Source organism: Crocuta crocuta, unplaced genomic scaffold (genome assembly GCF_008692635.1).
Source record: "Crocuta crocuta isolate KB4526 unplaced genomic scaffold, BGI_CrCroc_1.0 scaffold288, whole genome shotgun sequence".
NCBI lineage: Eukaryota > Metazoa > Chordata > Mammalia > Carnivora > Hyaenidae > Crocuta > Crocuta crocuta.
Window position 1 is genome coordinate 2,595,907 of NW_027532607.1, and position 16,212 is coordinate 2,612,118.

General features: G+C 41.7%; 2 protein-coding genes across 2 annotated transcripts in view; one reads left to right on the top strand and one right to left on the bottom strand.

Annotated features, from left to right (window-relative positions):
• CCDC47 (coiled-coil domain containing 47) overlaps nt 1–191 on the bottom strand; it is a 23,459-nt gene extending 23,268 nt beyond the window's left edge. Inside the window, exon 1 of the mRNA XM_077780319.1 lies at nt 110–191. The gene's annotated coding sequence lies outside the window, so the exon portion shown is untranslated. The remainder of the gene's footprint in view (nt 1–109) is intronic.
• A 580-nt stretch (nt 192–771) lies between these two features.
• DDX42 (DEAD-box helicase 42) overlaps nt 772–16,212 on the top strand; it is a 38,170-nt gene continuing 22,729 nt past the window's right edge. The window contains exons 1-3 of the mRNA XM_077780427.1: nt 772–925; nt 13,468–13,704; nt 15,483–15,633. Coding sequence (XP_077636553.1) covers nt 13,484–13,704; nt 15,483–15,633 — 372 coding nt within the window. The 5' untranslated portion in view covers nt 772–925; nt 13,468–13,483. The remainder of the gene's footprint in view (nt 926–13,467; nt 13,705–15,482; nt 15,634–16,212) is intronic.

Below are 16,212 nucleotides of genomic sequence, written 5' to 3' on the forward strand. Positions count from 1 at the left end.
GGCTGAAACCTGGCCCAGCCTGTTCCCTGCCGTCGTTTCTCGGCCCGGCCGCCACCTGTGCGGTCACCGCGATTTTACCGCCCCGGATCCCTCTAGGACACAGCCGTACCATGTAGCTCAGTCACGCTGAGCCACTCTTCACGTACCCTCCGCCATCCGTTACGTAGAATGCGTGCGGACTGTCCGCGCCTGCTCGCAGCGAGGGGCGGGACGCAGCCTCCGGAACCGCGCGAGACCTCCTCCTCCCCCGCCCATCTGGGGCAAGGTGGGGCTGCTGGGAAAATTACATAATCCCGGCCCCCTGGCCGGAACCGCCCGCGCTGTTCCCAGCCCTCTCCGCTAGGGTTCAGTCAAATTGTCATCACTCTGAGCTGGTGCTCCGGAAGCTAAAGGTGGCCATGCTCCATGGGACCACGTGGCTAGAGGCATGCAGAGAAATGTTGTGTAGGTCGTATTTGCAAAGGACCAGAGTTTAAGGAGTCCACAATTTTATGCATAAGTGGTTTCTGCCCAAGGCCTTTTCTGGAAATTTCTAGGCAGCTCTCTGTGGCTGCTACGCTTTCTTCACCCCTAGGTCCACTTCTTGGTCTACAAGCACGGCCCCGCTCAAAGCAGCAGTGTCCGGAGAGTTAAGTCAGAGAGGTGTTCTGCACCTTTAAGGTCCGGAGCCCGTGGCGCCTTCCGGGAACCGTGGCCCGAGGCTCCGCCCTTGGGCCCGCGCTCTCTGCACTGCGCATGTCAGCTTTGCATTCCCCTCCCCCCGATCAGCAACGGGCCGAGAAGCGGCGGCGGCGGAGGCGGCGGCGGTGGTAAAGGGGGCGGAGAGGAAGGAGCGCGGCGGACGCGGCCTGGACCGCGCGTACTCTGGCCTTGGGATTCTCCGCGTCGGCGGTGGTATCAGCCGCCGCTGCAGCCACAGCAGCAGGTCTGTGCGAGGAGGCTCTGGACTCGGGGACGCTACCCCTCGGGGCCGGTGGAAGCAACTGCGGGGCCTAGCAAGGGCCGGGGAACCGCGGCCTCGCTTAACAAAGAGTCTGCGGAGCTTTGAGGCGCCGGAGGCTCAGGGAGACGGGAGGGGTAGGAGTGCGAGGCAGAGGCCTCTAGGGGTCCTTCCCAACCTCGTTGCCCTCCCACGGCTCCCGCTTCTCCCGTAACTCTCATTCTGGCCCAGTTGGCGGCTTTTCCGGAGGCGGCGCCCGCCCGCCCTGCTTTAAGAAAGGGGTTTGCAGGGTGCCGGGCTCTGGGCAGGGATAGTCACAAGGGTTCTGACCCAGGTCGGCAGCAGATGGCATATGCAGGCCTCCAAATCGGGGAGACCCGATAGGCAAAAGTTGCCAAATCGGAACACAGAAACAGTGATCTTGAGTACATCACTATCGTCGCACAAACTTTTTTGCGGCCTACTTAAGAGCCTATCTGATGCGAGTAAATAATTTATGTGGAGCTGCAAGCATGAATACCATAAGGAGGAACTATCGTACTAGTCGAGAATTTGGGGGAATCGTAGCTCTCCTTATCACTTTAATGTAGATTCCGCCTTTGCTCCTCGCTTCTTTAGGTGGTCATTTAATTTCCTCTAGTTGTATATTGTTTTTTTGTAAATGGTATCTTTTTTCTCCATATGCACGCCCTGGAGCTCCTAAAGGGCACACATTATGTCTTAATTCCCTTGAACTTTCCAGAGCCAGGCCCAGTTCTGGCACATAGGAGGTGAACAATACGTGTTTCATACAAAAATTTAATTTTAGATTTTCAGCGGTGGGGGGAAGAAAGTATGTTGTATGTTCCTTTATGTAGAAGGGGAATTATGTGGCCTGATCTGCAGTTCGTTCAAGGAATATTTTTTACTGACATCTGCTGCGTGCCTGTTTCCTAGCACTCTTCTTCATCTGTGACCCTTGACATCCTGCAAAGTACTTTCTGGTGGGGGGAAAGAGAGATAATAAATAGATAAATTATACTGTATGTTAGAAGATGATTATCAACTTAGACTTTTTTAAAAGGCTGGAAAGAAGGATGGGGAGGTATTGCATTTTGAAATAGGGCGGTCAGGGCTGTGAGTACAGACAAGCTGATATTTAAGCAGACTAGAAGGAGGTGAAGGAGTGAGCCCAGTACATAACTGGGGAAAGGAGGGTTCCAGGCAGAAGAAACAGCAAGGGTAAAGACCTTGAAGAGGACAATGGTGGCCTGTTAGAGGGACAGTTAGAAGACCTGTGTGCTTTGGACCATTGTGAGCAAAGGAGTAAGAGATAAGGTCAGGGAATATCTGGGGGAGGAGCCTTAGAACAACCAGGAACTTCTAGGCCGTTATGAGGATTTCACTTTGTCTCTGCCTGAGTTGAGAATCCTCAGGCTTTTGAGCAGAAGACTGGTACGGTCTGACTTACATTGTTATAATTTGGTGTAATTCATGGAGAAATGCATTTCTTTATATATTAATTTTATCAAATTCATATGATCATCTTAGTTTCGTTCAGCTAACAGAGGAAACAGGCTTACAGACTAAGTGTAACCAGAATTTACTTGTATTTGGCTTTAGAAGACTATGAAGAAATTCTTGGGTTTTATATAGATTCTCAGTAAAGAACGTGTAGTGTTTACTGCCCAGTATATAGTGTGTGAGATGTTTCAAGGCAGATTATTAGATAGAATAGATGCTAATCAATTGTCACTACAGCTTTCTCCAATTTCAGAAACAAGTGATAAAGTAACATGGTTTTATAATCAGTGGTTTTGTAGTCCACTATTGTTAAAGTCATTTAGATCAGATCTTATTTTTCACCATTGCCCAAAATATACTCCTTAGCCAAATTATCTTTCTTAGGTTCCATACTTATTCTGCCTTTGTTTATTCTTCCTAACCTTTGTTGTGTCTAGCTTTGCTCCTTAAAATGTCTTCTTCCTTCACACTTCTCTAATCAGCTTACATCTTTCTGTGCCTACCCTGAGGTTCTAGCTCTCTTATGAAGCCATCCCCACTTGCCAGCTCTTTGTGATCTCTGACATCTTCAGTGTCTTGTGGCAGTTGTGTGGGATCCCTGAGTTGAAAAAGATAAGAGAACTTGAGCTTGATAGTCTCCATTTACCAGTGGAGAAATTGATTTCTGGAGAAATAATAATAATGGTAAATATGATGGCTAATACATATTGTGTACCTACTATGTGCCAAACTTTTCTTCTAAGTGTATTTTTGTGGATAAACTCAATTTTTCACTCCAACCCTGTCAAGTAGGTGATATTCTCACTATCTTATAGGCCCAGAGAAGCCAAATCACTTTTTTGAGGTTCACATCAAGTTAGTGGCAAAGCTAGAGTTTGTGAACATATTTTGGTTGCATAGTCTTTGCTAGGTTACTGTCCCACTACGATTTTCTACTAAGTCGTAGCATTTTAGTACCTAGAACCATACCAAGCAGGACTTTATGCTGTCTTTAATTTTTCTCCTTGGGACTCCTGCACGTTGAATAAACATGAATAATGAGTACATGCTGTGGAAAACGAGATAAAAAATGAGTAAGTCAGCTTCCTCACCAATGAAACTTGTAACTTGGAGTTGGAGAGAGAAAATTCAAGCACAAATAGTTACGATTGAATGCTGGGTGTTCTAAGACTAGAAAGGGAGTTTGAGGAATGAGTTACCACTTCTCTGGGGGAGTTGTATTCATGTCATAGGTTCTAGGAGTTGGTGTTTGAGATGGGCTTTGAAGGATAGAACTTAGATAGGTATAGTGAGAGATTTGGGGGGGAAGGAATCCAGATTAAGGGACGGGCATTTACCAAAGTGCTTGTTTTCTGAGAACACTGATGCATGTGGGGAAACCCTGGGAGGTATGAATGGTAAGTATGTAGTTGGTTGCCACAGTGGAGAGTCTCATTCCAGCTTCATTGACCGTGGAAAGCTACTGCATTGAAAGGAATGACAGAATGAGAAATACGGCAGGACGGTTTGGGGTCAGGATCTGCAAAAACCTGGAAGAGGTTTTTTCCTGAGCATTGGCTCACTGAAAGTCACATGACTTTCCCTAGTTTCACAGTATTGACAGACCCAAGAAGGTGGAAATTCATTTTCTCTTTTGCTGTGTATCTTTCATTTTTTATACTTTATCACCTAGAGTCACTTTTCATAGGCTATGGAATATTTGCTGGTTGTAGATGCAGCCTCTAGATGTATATCACCAAGACTTTTCCAATAAAATGCACATATAGAACAGTGGAGTTGAGGAGGTGGAGAGTTACTTGTTAATTAATTGTCAAATATCAGTCATCTCAGAGAGGCCTTACCTGATTTCTTTCTCTTGTAATGGCTTACCTTTTCTTGCTTGCTTTTTTCATTGTTTGGTTTGGTAGCACTTTTAATACCTGAAATTATGATTTGGTTTTTCTTTCTCCTGGACCAGACTGAACTCCCATCCCTGAGGGCTGGAATGGTGTCTGATTGTGTTACTATATCCAAAGCACCGAGAACAGGGTCTGGCAAAATAGGTACTCAGTACATTGTGAATTATTGATCGCTCTGGTAGTGGTGTGGAGGCTGGATAACAGGGACTTGTTAGGAAATTATTGCTGTAATGGAGATGAAGTGGTAAGGAGAGGTATCCTTCATAGTATTGACACATAACAAAGTAGTTAGTGGTCAGCATAAAACAAAGTAATTACTAAGAGCAGACTTAGGTTGTTCTCTTTAAAGCAGGTGCTCACTAAATTTTGTTTCTGCTTCTATTACAGAGCTAATTATTTTCAAATTGGAAATTTTATTTTTAAATGTTTATTTAGGAGAGAAGGAGAGAACAAAGGGGCATGCGTGAGTGTGTGTCAGCAGGGGAGGGGCAGAAAGTGGGAGAGAGACAATCCCAAGAAGCCTCTGCCCTGTCAGCACAGATGGAGGTGGGGCTCCATCTCATGGACTGAGAGATCTGGACGGAAGCTGAAATCAAGAGATGGACGCTTAGGGGCGCCTGGGTGGCTTAGTCGGTTAAGCGTCCGACTTTCGCTTAGGTCATGATCTCACGGTTCGTGGGTTCGAGCCCCGCTTCGGGCTCTGTGCTGACTGCCAGCTCAGAGCCTGGAGCCTGTTTCAGTCTGTGACTCCCTCTCTCTCTGACCCTCCCCTGCTCACGCTGTCTCTCTCTCTCTCCTAGGAATAAATAAAACATTTAAAAAAAAAAAAGAGAGATGGACGCTTAACCTACTGAGCCACACCCAGGCACCCCTCAAATTAGAAATTTTGAAAAGCAGTCTTTTTTAAAGAAAAAATGTAGTCAAATTTTCACAAATATGTTTGCATTTCAGAGTAGAGAATGAGGTCTAGACAGCACCATTTCTCATAAAGTGATAAAATAGCAATCTAAAAACACCTGTACAAATGGAATTCTGATCCTGTAATTTTCATAATTTTTCTGTTTTTAAAATACATGTAGAAAAATCTGAACCCATTTTAAGTGTATAGGGCAAAGGCATTGATTACAGCCACATGGTTGTGCTGCCATCACCACCATAGGGTTCACAGAACTCTTTTTGTCTTGTAAAACTGAAACTGTACCCATTAAACAATAACCCCCCATTCCTCTGCACTCCTGGGCCTCGGCAACCAATTATACTTTATTTTTTTTAATGTTTGTTTATTTTGAGAGAGAGCACAAGTGTGGGAAGGACAGAGAGAGTGGGAAAGAGAGAACCCCAAGCAGCTTCCACGCTATTGGCATAGAGCCTGATGCGGGACTCAGTCTCACAAATCATGAAATTGTGACCTGAGCTGAAATCAAGAGTCGGACGCTTAACCAACTGAGCACCCAGGCACCCCAAGCCACTCTACTTTCTGTCTCTGAGTTTGACGATTCTGCCTCATGTAAGTGGAATCATACACTATTTGTCCTTTTTGACTGGCTTATTTCCTTAATATCATGTCCTCAAGTTTCATTCATATTGTAGCATGTGTCAGAATTTCCTTCTTTTTTGAAAAAAAAATTTTTTTTAATTTTTTAAAATTTATTTTTGAGAAAGAGAGACATAGCGTGAGCAGGGGAGGGTCAGAGAGAGGGAGATACAGAATCTGAAGCAGGCTCCAGGCTCTGAGCTAGCTGTCAGCACAGAGCCCTGTGCAGGGCTTGAACCCACAAACTGTGAGATCCTGAGCTTAGCCGAAGTCGGGCGCTTAACCGACTGAGCCACCCAGGCGCCCCAGAATTTCCTTCCTTTTTAAGGTTCAATAATATTGTTGGGGTGTGTGTGTGTGTTTATGTGTCCCATTTAGTTTACTTAGCCATCAGCAGACACTTAGGTTCCTTCCATCTTTTGACTGTTGGGAATAGTACTGCTAAGATCGTGGCTCAGCAGGTTAAGCATCTGACTTGATTTCAGTTCAGGTCATGACCTCACAGTCATGAGATTGAGCCCCAGGTCAGGCTCTGTGCTGGGTGTGGAGCCTGTTTGAGATTCTCTCTCTCTCTCTCTCTCTCTCTCTCTCTCTCTCTCTCTCTCTCTCTCTCTCTCTCTCTCTCTCTCTCCCTCTCTCTCCCTCCCCCCCCCGCCCCTACCCACCTTGTGCTCTTCCATGCTTGCTCTCTCAAAAAAAAAAAAAAAATCATAGGACAGATATCTGTTCCTGCTTTCAGTTCTTGTGGGGATAGACTCAGAAGTGGAATTGCTGGATCACATGGTAGTTCTAGGATTCATTTTTTGAAGAACCACCGTAATGTTTTCCACAGTGGCTGAACCATTTTACGTTCTCACCGGCACTATACAGGTTCCAGTTTCTCCACATCCTTGTCAGCACTTGTTATTTTCTGTTGTGGTGTTTGTTTTTGTTTTGTTTTTTAATAGTCATCCTAATGAGTATGTGGGGATGTGGTTTTCATTTACATTTCCCTAATGATTAGTGGTGAGCACCTTTTCACATGCATGTTGGCCATTTATAGATCTTTGGAGAAGTGTCTATTCAAGTACTTTGCCTATTTTTTTTTAAGTTGAATTATTTGGGATTTTTAGTGGTTTTTAAGGAAGTCTTACCTGGGTGTGGAAGCCATGTGGTGATTTTACATGCACTGAAGCTTGCGGGTGTTTTCACCTTTTCTTGTCAGTATGCGAAGTGTTTAGGGAGACAGAGGTGAAGTTTCAGAGCTGTTTGATAGGAGTTTGCCAGCTTGGTAGGAAGTGTGTACCAGCCCTATTACTATTATTATCTGTGAGAAGGCTTAGAAGCATGCACATGTGTACGTGTGCGTGTATGTTAAGACCAAATAAAGGGAGCTTTGAAAAGACCCACAAATAGTAGGACTATAGTTAGTTTTTAAATCTCACTATGTTTATTAACTGTTTACCAGATGTCTCTTCTTCAAACAGTTTTTGCCTAGCAGAGATTAGGTTAGCTGTCTTTTGTTTGTTACATCAGTTATAATCCCTCAGACCTCTGATTGTCAAGGATCTGTAGCCATATAGCTTTGTAGTAAAGCTTACTTAGTCTAATAGGAAGAATTATTGTCAAGAGTAAGGAATTCATGGCGCATTGAGGATGTTTGGCTTAATTTAATGAGGAAGGCTGGAATGCAAGGTTTGTAATAATGGAAGGTGATGGTTTTCACAAATACTAGGGTGAATTTTGAAGAGCCTGAACACATGAAATTTATTCATCCATCGAAAAAGAATGTTTCTAATGTTTATTTTATTTTTGAGAGAGAGAGAGCATGAGCAGGGGAGGGGCAGAGAGAGGGGGAGACAGAATCCGAAATGGGTTGACAGCTCAGAGCCTGATGTGGGCTCAAACCCATGAAACACGAGATCATGATGTGAGCTAAAATCAGACACTTAACTGAGTGAGCCACCCTGGTGCCCCTTCAAACATATTTCCACTGTAAATGGAACACTGGACATTTCTTTCTGCCTGTAAAATTTCTCTCGTCTTCTATGCCACTATTCTCTGTTGTCCCCCCTTCCTCCTCTCCTTCTCAGGTGGCTACGTGAGCTTCTCTTCCCCGCCTGTTCCTAACTGTTGATCAACCCTAACATTTGCCTTGTCCCTTTTCTCACCCTCTGTGCCCTCTCTCTGCTAGCTTGTCTGTACCAGTAACCTCAAATGCATGTGTCTTGTATCACATCTGTACTCCATCAACAGACCCTTCCCTGCAGCTACAGACCCAAGTTAACATCTTTCCTTAGCTCTCCCATCTCCTGTTCTGCCTGTTTCTCCAGGCGTGGCTTTTCTAGGCTTCCATCTCCATCCCCCCAATTCATAAAAGCCAGACACTTCCAAACTTATTATAGACCTTACTTTGCTCTTTAGCTTCCACATCCAATTATTGTTCACTCACCCCTATTCAACTTTCTCATAGACACCTAAGTAAATAACTCAGATCCACCCCCTTTCTCCTAAGCCGCTTCCTTAGTTCAATACCTTGTCACTTCACATCTGTGTTTTTATACCCTCTTAGCCACTTTCCTTGCCTCCTACTTTTCATACTGTCTACCATTTAATCTTTTTAAAACTGATCTGAAACATGTTCCCTATTTGCTTAAAGTAATGATTCCTTACAGCTGGCAAAATATAGTTTTGTATATTTTTAACATAGCATCATCTGGGCCCTGCCTGTCCTTCTGAATATGTGACCTACAACTTTCCTAGATGTCTTACTGAACTCTAGCTGCACGGCACTATTTCCAGTTCTCTCTGGTACTACTTACAGTTTCCTCAATGTAAAATGCCTTCATCTCTTAAGACACTGAGTGTCTCAGTTGGTTAAGCATGCAACTCTTGGTTTCAGCTCAGGTCATGAACTCAGGGTTCATGAGATTGAGCCCCGCATCGGGTTTGTCTCATGTCTGCTAACTCTCTCTCTCAAAATAAACTTAAAAAGAGAGAGAGAAACCAAAAATAGAACTACTCTACAGTCCAACAATTGCATTATTATAGGTATTTACCTAGCGGATACAAAAATACAGATTCAGAGGGGTACATGCACCCCAGTGCTTATAGCAGCATTATCAACAACAGCTATCTGATGAATGGATAAAGAAGATGTGGTATGCATATATACAATGGTATATATACTCAGCCATCAAAAAGAATAAAGTCTTGCCATTCGTAATGATGTGGATGGAGCTACAATGTACTATGCTAAGCAAAATAATTCAGAGGAAGATAAATACCATATGATTTCACTCATGTGAATTTAAGAAACCAAAGAGGTGAATATTTGTTGGGAGGGGGGAGAAGAGAAGGAAACAAACCACAAGAGACTTAAAAAAAAATTTTTTTTTAATGTTTATTTTTGAGTGACAGAGAAGGAGACAGAGCACGAGCAGGGGAAGGGGGGGGGAACAGAATCTGAAGCAGACTCCAGGTTCTGAGCTGTCAGCACAGAGCCCGACGCAGTACTTGAACTCACAGACAGTGAGATCATGACCTGAGCCAAAGTCACACGCCCAACCGACTGAGCCCCCCAAGCGCCCCCCAAGAGACTCTTAATGATAAAGAACAAACTATGGGTTGACAGAGGGAGATGGGTCAGATGAGTGATTGGTACTAAAGAGGGCACATGTTGTGATAAGCACTAGGTGTTGTGTGTAACTGATGAATCACTGGATTCTACTCCTGAAGCCAATGTTGCACTGTATGTGTTCAACTAAAATTAAAAAACAAACAAACAAAAACCCTCTCCTCTCATCTTCTACCCTGGTCTGATGCCTCTCTAGATTTTAAAACTGAACACTAGCGTATTTGTAAATGCCCAGAACTTGGGGGCATCTGGGTGGCTCGGATGGTTGAGTGTTAAACTCTTGATTTTGGCTCAGGTCATGATCTCACGGTTCGTGAGATGGAGCCCCACATCATGCCATGTGCTGACAGTGCCTGCTTGGGATTCTCTCTCACTCCCTCTCTCCCTGCCCCTCCCCCATGTGTACCCTCTCTCAAATAAATGGACTTAAAATAATAAATAAAATAAATCCCCAGCACCTGATACACTGCCTGACTTTCCACAGCAAGCTTTCAGTACATCATTGAAAGTTTTCCTGCTAGGAGATTGTTCATGTGATTCTTTTTTTTTCTTTAATTTTTTAATGTTTATTTTTGAGAGAGAGGAGACAGAGTGAAACTGGGGGAGGGTCAGAGAAAGAGGGAGACATGGAATCTGAATCTGAGCTGTCAGCAAAGAGCCAGACGCAGGGCTCAAACTTGTGAACCATGAGATCATTACCTGAGCCAAAGTCGGACACTTAACCGACTGAGCCACCCCAGCACTCCCATGTGATTCTGAAAATCTACCCAAACCTGTAGGATGTTTTTTCATCTTTCCTTTGCTTACATTCTGATTTCTGTGGTTTTTTAATCAGCCCCTTGCGGTATTTTATATACATTAGGAAAAATGAGGTTAAAATTCAGATCCATCATTTTTGTTGTTTAGGAACAGCTCTTGTAAAGCCAGGTTGCAGATTGGTTGAACAGTATTATCAGATGCTAAAATTTTCTTGCTTATAAATATTCTTACTAAATTTCATCTATCTCATTAGAATTATGTTGATTCTCCTTAAGGGATTTGTGAAAAAAAGCAGGAGATGGTCCTAATTAAATTCAAGCAGACTAGTCCTTAGTACTTATTTTAGCCATGTGTACCTGTAATAAAAGGTCCAAATTATTATTTAAAAAATTGGGGGGAGGGCTCCTGGGTGGTCAGTTGGTTAAGTGTCCAACTTTGGCCCAGGTCATGATCTCATGGTTTGTGGGTTCGTGCCGCGCGTCGGGCTCTGTGCTGACAGCTCAGAGCCTGGAGCCTGTCTTCAGATTCTGTGACTCCCTCTCTCTTTGACCCTCCCCTGCTCATACTGTCTCTCTCTGTCTCTCAAAAAATAAATAAAAACATTAAAATTTAAAAAAAAATTTTTTTAATGTTTATTTTTGAAGGAGAGACAGTATGAGCAGGGGAGGCAGAAGGGAGAGAGACACAGAATCTGAAGCAGGCTCCAGGTCCTGAGCTGTCAGCGCAAAGCCCGATGCTGGGCTCGAACTCAGAACCGTGAGATCATGACCTGAGCCAAAGTCAGACACTTAACTGAGGCACCCAGGTGCCCCAAAAGATCCAAAATTATTATTTTTTTAATTTTTTTTAACGTTTTATTTATTTCTAGGAGAGAGAGAGAGAGAGAGACAGCGTGAACAGGGGAGGGTCAGAGAGAGAGGGAGTGACAGACTCTGAAACAGGCTCCAGGCTCTGAGCTGGCAGTCAGCACAGAGCCCGACGCGGGGCTCGAACCCACGAACCGCGAGATCATGAAAAGGTCCAAAATTATTAAAGACCGTCTCCCTTGCCCACCCCAAAAAGGACGTTTCCCTACTTGAAACTAAGGATGGAGACTGATACAGCATAAGTCAGATTTAATACTCAGTAGACTGGACTAAGTGCTCTAAAATAACCTACAAGGTATGTATGGGGAGGGGCATAGAACCAGAAAAGTAGAGCATGTTGTTATTCGTGGTCTTTTCAACAACGTCATTGTAAAAAGTAGCTTTGGGAACTTCTTTCCACATTGGCTTCAGAGCTCATTATAAACGTTTTAATTTTTCCTATTAATAGTAAACCTTAATACAAAGAAGAAAGTAAAAATGGAATAACTGCTGTTAACATTTTGAGAAACAGCCCTTCAGCTATCTGTATATGTAACACATGCTTTTATATTGAATTATGTTGAATCATATTACCCACCTTGTTTTATGCTCTTATTTTACTCAATGTGTATCAGATGCTTTTCCATAAATGTAAGTAGTAATTAAAATTTTTAAAACTGAGAGCACATATTCCCTTTGGCTCAGCAATTGCATTTTGAAAATTGATCCTAAGGAAATAATTATAGGTATGTACAAAGATACGGCTATATGATAGTTTTCACAACAACATAAAACAGTAGTGGAGAGATGTACTGACATTTAAAGGTGTTCATAGTATTTCATTAGTGAAGAAATTGGTTAACTAAAACAATATAGTATGGTTTGTTTTTAAATTCTGTATATGAGTGTATACACATAATGCAGAAAATATAGCAAAGATATCAAAATTATATATTTGGGAGAGGAAATTTCAAGTAGTTTAAAATTTTGTTCCCTTTTGCTTTCTGGGTTTTCTGGCTTTCTATAAAATTTAGGTAGCTTCTGTTGTTAAAAAAAAGTTTTTTGGTTTTTTTTGGAGCAAAGACCAATAAGATAATACAGCATTTTTAAAATACAGTGTTATTTTTAAACTGACTTGATTGATGCTCAGAAAATTTCATTGTAATCCTTAACCATAGGCTAACTGAGTATTTCAAGCAACGTATCAGTGAATTATGGTTTTTTCCTGGCTAGTGTTCTAGTGGGTATTGCTCAGTAAGTGCATGGTTCATAAGTACCTGTCAGAGACAATTACATAGATACTTTCTACAAATAACTGATCTTTTAAGTTTTGATTCTTTCATTCTTCTAGATGTCATTGTCAGAGAACAATCTTTGATTTTGTTACAGTAAGCATTATATTGTAATTGCAGGTTGTTTTTGTCTTGGGGGGGGGTTGAGGATCATCACTTTTCCTGGTAGGCTATAATATAAACTCCTTGAGAATAAATATTAAGAGATTAAAGTCTTTTCACGTTGATACTTCTAGTTGCCTAACAAAAACCTAGCACATATCAGATCCCCGAACTATTTGCTGCCTTGTGAGTATTTTTGGCAGCTTAAGGATTTAACTTAAATTAGTGGTCATATAATCTTGAAGGGGATGATATCGAATCTTGCATTCCTGCTTAGATTGTGTTCCCAAAAAATGAGTAACATGGGGCGCCTGGGTGGCTCAGTCGATTAAGCATCCGACTTTAGCTCAGGTCACGATCTCACGGTTTGTGGGTTCGAGCCCCGCGTTGGGCTCTGTGCTGACAGCCTGCTCAGAGCCTGGAGCCAATTTCATATTCTGTATCTCCCTCTCTCTGACCCTCCCCTGCTCACGCTGTCTCTATCTCTCTCTCAAAAATAAATAAAACATTAAAAATAAATTTTTTTTAAATGAGTAACGGTGTTTTCAGTGTTTTACAAAATATGACAGTTCTTTTGAGGTTAGCATATTGCATACTTGAAGTACAGAGTTAAAGAGTTTTCATTCAGAGGCAGAAGTTTAAAATAAAGATGTAGATAGAAGTTGGAAGAGACATAAAACTCCATGGACTATTGATAAAAGTTAAATTTATAATTATTGTGGGGCGCCTGGGTGGCTTAGTCGGTTAAGCGTCCGACTTTCGCTTAGGTCATGATCTCGCGTTTGTGGGTTCGAGCCCCGCGTCAGGCTCTGTGCTGACTGCCAGCTCAGAGCCTGGAGCCTGTTTCAGTCTGTGACTCCCTCTCTCTCTGACCCTCCCCTGCTCACACTGTCTCTCTCTCTCTCTCTCCTAGAAAGAATAAATTTTAAAAAAAAATTTTTTTTAAAATTTATAATTATTGTATCTTGTTCCTCACAGATCAGTCATTGACACCATGAATTGGAATAAAGGTGGCCCGGGCACCAAGAGGGGATTTGGCTTTGGAGGTTTTGCCATCAGTGCTGGAAAGAAGGAAGAACCCAAACTCCCACAACAGTCCCACAGTGCCTTTGGGGCAACCAGCTCTTCTTCTGGATTTGGAAAGTCAGCTCCACCACAGCTCCCTTCTTTCTACAAAATTGGATCTAAACGGGCCAACTTTGATGAAGAAAATGCGTAAGTGGTAATCCTGGTAGTTTGGCAAAGGTTGGGATTTGAGATACTCATTCCAGCAACAGAAACAGAGATGAAGAAACCATTTGTTTCCCAAATAATAATAAGACTTCTTCAGTTGCTATCCCCACGGAGTTGTGTTGTTCCTGATAAGTTAAATTGTCGAGTTTATTCATTTGTAAGGAACATAATGCTTGTGTGCTTACTTTTATCTTTCCTTGTTCCAAAAAAGATTTGAAGCCCTTGAAACCTAAATATGACTGAAGAGTTTTAAATAATTCGTGTGGTTTTCGATGGCCTTTACTGAAGTCTTTTATTGGCCCCATGTAAGTTGTTTTACGACACAGGCAGTTGTCACAGCTGGTAGAGAGACACATTTGGTCTCAACTCCCAAGTCTGAAAACTGTTACGTGGGAGAAAAGTCTATTCAGATTGTTGCCAGCAGTTTACAGGAAATATATTTAACAATTATCTTTTAACTTGGTAAAGTGATTGTTAATAAAAGCTGGGGTTTGAAGGTTTGAACTCTAATTCCTATAGATTATAATTTTTTTTACTAATCTGAAGAAATCTCTTACTGCTCTTGTTTCCAACCTGGTTGTCACCTGCTTGAGATTTTTCCTTTTTTAATTAAGAATTCGAGGTGGGAGTTTTTCAAGTACACAGCGTTGTTTTTAAAAACTGGTATGTTGCAGGAATACAGAAGTAGATGTTTAAGACTTAGCAAAGTCAAGGATCATTCTAAAGAGCAATTTACCAATTCAAGGATACTTTTTCATTAGTTAAATGAACCTATATAAATGAATATGTGTGTGTGTGTATAGCACATAACAGTTGTTAGAGCTTTTAAAATAATTCCTGTGAAGACCTGAAATGCTTTAAGATTTTAAGCAGCAATTGTTATTTATTTAATATTTTGTTGTATTATTATTTCATTTTGAGGTTAAGTCTAAACAGTGTTTTTGTTGTGTTTTAGTTTATAAAGAGCTATAGAGAAGGATACTTTTACAGACTTTGAAGTTGTTTTTTCTGAATATTTAAGAAGTATGGGGAATAATTTTAGATTAAGCATTTATTTTATTTTAAAGTTTATTTATTTTGAGGGAGAGAGCATGTGTGCATGCACATGAGTAGGAGAAGGGCAGAAAAAGGGAGAACCTCAAGCAAGCTCTGTGCTTAACTCACGGAACTGTAAGGTCATGACCTGAGCCAAAATCAAGAGTCCAGCACTCAACCGACTGAGCCACCCAGTGCCTCTGAACATTTAGTTTTAATTCTATAAGTTTTCGGTCAGTCCTCAGAAAGTAGCCCAGAACTTCTGAAGTCCCTACCTGGCCTTGTGAATATATTGCTAAAATGTTTTTAAAGGATTACAAAGAAAAAACTTGGGTTTTAATATTTCATACAAAAGTAATTTTTTCCATAGCATCTACTCTAATATTTGCTGCATCTAGTCAACAACGATATACTAAATTTGTACTGAAAACTCATCCTACAGAGCTGGAAATGTGATTTGAATAGACACTAGAAATGGGAGAATTTGTGTGACTGGTTTTTTTTTTTTAACTTTTTGGGGGGGTAGTATTAGAATTTCGCATATATTAATAATAATTAATGTCATTTGCCAAAGCCTGGAGATTCTAATTTAACATGTGGAGTTCAGATCTCTTAATAGTAGCACACACATATATATACACCATAATAAAAATTTCTGTTGAGCAAAGCCTCCACCAATCTTAAATTAAACACTTAATTTATTAATCTTGCATTTTAATTTTCAGATATTTTGAAGATGAGGAAGAAGACTCTAGCAATGTTGATTTGCCTTATATTCCTGCTGAAAACTCACCTACCCGCCAGCAGTTCCATTCCAAACCCCCAGATTCTGACAGTGATGATGATCCCTTGGAGGCATTCATGGCTGAAGTGGAGGCAAGTATCGAGGCTGTTTGTCCAAAGTTTCAGCAGTTAGAAATAAATCAAATTAACCTAGTGATTCAGTCATTTCAGAATTTGTTTTCTGGCCCTTTTTTGTAAGAATTTTGCTCTCCTACTTTGTAGTTTCTTTTTTTTTTTTATGTTTTTAAAATTTATTTCTGAGAGACAGCATGAGCAAGGGAGGGTCAGAGAGAGAGAGGGAGATACAGAATCTGAAACAGGCTCCAAGCTCTGAGCTGGCTGTTGGCACAGAGCCCAACGCGGGGCTTGAACCCATGAACTGTGAGAACCTAAGCTGAAGTCGGATACTTAACCGACTGAGCTACCCCGACGCCCCTGTAGTTTCTTAAACATACATCCACATGCCCTGTAGCATCTTCAGAGATGATCGGTGCCTAAAAATTAGGGTAGCTCAAGATTTGTGTGTGTGTTTTGTTTTAATATTTCTTTGTATATTCTTTTTTTTTTTTTTTTTAATTTTTTTTTTTTTTCTGGGAGGGAGNACTGAGCCACCCAGGCACCCCTCTTTGTATATTCTTAAATGGAATGGACATCATTTCATTCAGTGTTAAT